The sequence below is a fragment of the Zeugodacus cucurbitae genome, chromosome 2 (assembly GCF_028554725.1).
Source record: "Zeugodacus cucurbitae isolate PBARC_wt_2022May chromosome 2, idZeuCucr1.2, whole genome shotgun sequence".
NCBI classification, from domain to species: Eukaryota; Metazoa; Arthropoda; class Insecta; order Diptera; family Tephritidae; genus Zeugodacus; species Zeugodacus cucurbitae.
Genome location: NC_071667.1, coordinates 14,237,061 through 14,241,695, shown reverse-complemented (window position 1 = coordinate 14,241,695; position 4,635 = coordinate 14,237,061). Strand labels below are relative to the sequence as shown.

Sequence of the window (4,635 nt, the reverse complement as noted above, 5' to 3'; positions counted from 1 at the left end):
CCCTCGCATTGTTTTACCGCAATGCATGTACTGTTTGCCAGCAAATTTTATTAAAATTTCTCTTTGGTTTGCTGCGAAGCCTAATATATTTTTTTGGACTATAGATTAAAATTTATTTGGGGCGTCAGCCGACAGCAAAAATATTTACCTGCCTTATATAAATGGAGTTCACTATCGCCGATATTCGCTCTATTTTTAAGTTTTACTTCGTTATAGGCAAATCCGCTAGAAAAACGTTCCGTGAGATTAACGGTGTTTTGGGGGATGGTACTCTATCACTTTGAACTGCGGAGGAATGGTTTAGACGATTCAGAGCGGGTGAAAACGATACCATGGATAAGACAGCCGGCGGAAGACCTATAAGCAAACGCCTGCCGATATGCTGCTAAAACAAACGAATTCGACCCATTTTTGAAACGGATGGTGACTGCTGACGAAAAATGGATCACTTACGACAATATCAAGCGAAAATGGTAGTGGTCGAAGGGCGATGAAACGTACCTAACAGTGGTCAAGCCGGGATTGACGGAGGGGATGGTTTTACTGTGTGTTTGATGGGATTGGAAGAGAATCATCCCTATGAGCTGCTCCCATATGGCAAGACGCTTAATTCTACCAATTCAAGAATCTAGAACAGCTTATCGGTTATCGAATAGCCGGCAGTGTGAAGGGAAAAATTGGTTTCTCAATCAAGTATTTAACTGATCAATTAATTTGGCTGTGTGAAAATACTATTAGGCGAAAGGAATGATCATCAGCTAAGTTGCTTAAGATCTAGGCTGTTATTAGGTTTAAGTTCTGGTCGCAGAACAAAAACATGGACATGGATGTCGGGAGAGAAACTGAATAAATATGATTTTCATAAATATGATTTTGATTGAAAATAGGGGAAAAACTAATGGGTGAAATTGTGAACTGAAGAGAGATAAATGAAAGGCAACACTGAGGTCTGCAATGACGAAGCTTTTTGGTAAGAATTAGCGGAATAAATAAATAAAAAAATTTAATAAATCATGCATTGCAACATAAACTCCCACTGAAATAAACCTATAAATTCGACAATTTCACGATACCAAATTTAAACTGATTTTCATTTTCCGCGAAATAAGCATTCTTAATTAGAATTTCATTAGTATAAAATCAACATTGTATTGTTCACTTACCGCTCGCAATTGCATTTTAGTAGCCGTATGAAAGCCGCACGAAATATTCGATTGAAAATTGTATAGATAATGGGATTAATGGTTGATGAAACATAACCAAGCCAGAGGCATGTGTCCACAACATGTTCGGGCACTTGACAGGTGGGGCAAGCGGCGAAAATTATGTTCAAAATGAAAAACGGCGACCAGCAAAGAACGAATGTGAAGAAGACTAGACCGAGCACTTTGGTCGCTTTCTGTTCGGTGGCTACTGCATTAGCGGATAAGCTATTGCGTTTGTTGCGATTATTCAGGAAGCTACACAACGGCAAAGAGAGAGGAAATTATAAATTGAATTAAGGTCGTGCAATACAATTAGAGGCGCGACGCAAAAGCGCCTGCCTATGCGACTAACGCGTAGGCGTATGCATGTATGCATGGTACTCACCGCAAATTCAACGCTGGCGTCGTAACATTATTCAGTGAGAATTTAAATGCTTTTAGCTTGTGGCGTCCTGTCTCACGCATTATGGACTCGGGTGTTTGGGTGCTCTGCTCACAGGTGCCGCCGTGCTGCTTCGCTAGCATTGCACTGCCACTGCCATTGTTGTTGGCCGTACTGCCGCTGATGCTGCTAATGACATCCTTTCGTAGACTACTCTTGTTTCCGCCACCGCTGTTGATCAGCGCACCTCCCGCACTGCCACCGTTGCTAGAATAGCCCAATTGCGGTTGTGAAGCGCTCACACGCACCGGGCCACGTCGATTGGGATGACTGTAAAGGCAATAAAATTCAATATATAAAGAGGATATAAATTAGATTAGGGAATGAAAAAGGCTTGTAAATGTATTTATTAAAATTCGTTGAATTGCAAGGCCACTGATTGACGCGATGTTGGTTAGGTGCTTAGTTGGTTGCAAGGCATTTTCTTGTGGCGTAGTTATGCAGTGATCATATTACCGTTATAATGTTCCCTTTTATCACTTTAAAAATCTTTAATCTACTACCAAGAATTTGCATTTAGAGACTCTTAAAAATAACTCAACTCGGAATCTTGAGTCATTGGATCAGTTGTTGTTATACAGGCGAAATATTTGGGGCAATTATTTGAGAAATGCATATTAGGTTGGCAAATATCTCCCTTCGACTTTTTTGTCTTTTGAATTTCGCGGTTATGTATATAGCGCTGCAGAGCTATCAAATAAATAATGCTAATACAAAAACCACAGCTACAGAGCTCGTATCTGTCTATACTATACACCTTTGAAAGCTTTTGACATAACCTACAAAACGACGCTATCTTTGATAAGTTTGGATATTGCGTTCAACAGTTATAGACGTGTATATATTCACTAACGCCGAAATTCGCGCTATTTTAAAGTTTTCCTTTGTTAAAGGCAAATCCGCTAGAGAAACGTTCCATGAGATTAACGGTGGTTTGCGGGATGGTATTCTATCACTTCGAACTGCGGAGGAATGGTTTCAACGATTCAGAGCGGGTGAAAACGACGCCATGGATAAGCCAGCCGGCGGAATACCTGTGACGACTAATACCGATCAAATCATGGAAAACATCGAGTTAGACCGGCATGTGGCATCTCATGGCATCGCTCAGGATGGAAGTTAGTCACCAAACCATTTTAAACCATCTACAGAAGGCTGGATACGCAAAAAAGCTTGATTTTTAGGTGCCGCAAAAAAAACCTTCTAGACCGAATCAATATGCTGCTGAAACGGAACGAACTCGACCCATTTTTGAAGTGGATGGTGACAGGCGACGAAAAATGAATATCAAGTTAAAACGGTCGTGATCGAAGGTCGGTGAATTGTCCCAAACAGTGGCCAAGCGGGGATTTACGGCCAGAAAGGGTTTGCTGTGTGTTTGGTGGGATTGGAAGCGAATCATCCACTATGAGCTGCTCCCATATGGCCAGGCGCTTAGTTTCACCATACCATCTACTGCGAAAAACTGAACCGCTTGAAGCAGGCGATCGACCAGAAGCGTCCAGAATTGGCCAACAAGAAGGTTGTAGTGTTCCACCAGGACAACGATGACTCGACAGAAGCTACGAGAGCTCGGATGGAAGGTTTTATCGCGGACACCATATAGCCCGGACATAGCGCCAAGTGATTACCACTTGTCCCTGTCCCTGTCCATGGTGGTGTAAAGTTGAACTCAAAAGAGGCTTGTGAAAAGTGGCTGTCCGAGTTCTTCGCAAATAAGGATAGGGGTTTCTGCGAGGTGGGTATTATGAAGTTGTCGTCTAGATGGAACCAGATTATCGAACGAAACGGAGCATATTTGAACTCAATCCGATCTCTGTAAAACTTTTTTTATAAAGCATTGAATAAAGAGCAAAAATGCGGAAGGGAGATATTTGCCAACATAATTTTTGTAATTAAATTTCAATCGCTGGAAATCTATACACGACCCTCAATAAATATGCATATCCAATTCAATAAAACATGCAAAATGATTTTCTGAATCGAGATAAGCAGTAAAATGATAGAAGCGAGTTTTTTTATACTCTCGCAACAACAAAGTTGCTAGAGAGAATTATAGTTTTGTTCCCCTAACGGTTGTTTGTAACACCTAAAACTAAATGAGTTAGATATAGAGTCATATATACCAAAGTGATCAGGGTGACGAGTGGATTTGAAATCCGGATGTCTGTCCGTCTGTCCGTCTGTGCAAGCTGTAACTTGAGGAAAAATTAAGATATCTTGACGAAACTTGGCACAAATATTCCTTGGCACCATAAGAAGATCAAGTTCGAAAACGGGCGGAATCGGACCATTGCCACGCCCACAAAATGGCGAAAACCAAAAACACATAAAGTGTCATAACTAAGCCATAAATGAAGATATAAAAGTAAAATTTGGAATAAAGCACTATCGCACTAGGAGGGGGCATATTTAGATGTAATTTTTTTTGGGGAAGTGGGCGTGGCCCCGCCCACAAATCGGTTATTTGTATTCAACTCGCAAACTAATAAAGCTATATAAACCAAACTTTCTGCAGTCGGTTCTCTTACATACCCCACCACACACCATGAAAATAGTTGAAATCGGATAATAACCACGCCCACCTCCCATACAAAGGTTAGGTTGAAAATTACTAAAAGTGGGTTAACTCATTAACGAAAAACGTCAGAAACACTAAATTTTGCAGAAGAAATAGCAGAAGGGAGCTGTACTCAGATTTTTTTACAAAATGGAAAATGGGCGTGGCATCGCCCACTTATGGGTCAAAACCCATATCTCAGGAACTACTCGACCGATTGGAATGAAATTCGGTATATAATATTTTCTTGACACCCTGATGACACGTGTGGAAAATAGATGAATTCGGTTCACAACCACGACAACTTCCCATGTAACTCAATTTTGAAATCCATCTTATACCTTCATTTTATAATGTAAACATAAGGAACCAATGAAGATAACGGAATAAAACTTTACACAATTAGTGCATATCATCTCTGGCTTCAC

General features: G+C 40.7%; 1 protein-coding gene across 1 annotated transcript; it reads right to left on the bottom strand.

The window, feature by feature from the left end:
- Positions 1-958: 958 nt before the first annotated feature.
- Positions 959-3,301, bottom strand: LOC105220533 (5-hydroxytryptamine receptor 2B-like). Its single transcript, XM_054225388.1, has 3 exons — positions 3,279-3,301; positions 1,591-1,917; positions 959-1,460 (listed from the first exon to the last, which is right to left on the bottom strand). The coding sequence occupies exons 1-3, from the start codon at positions 3,299-3,301 to the stop codon at positions 1,160-1,162; spliced, it is 651 nt and encodes a 216-aa protein (XP_054081363.1). The 3' UTR covers positions 959-1,159.
- Positions 3,302-4,635: the final 1,334 nt, after the last annotated feature.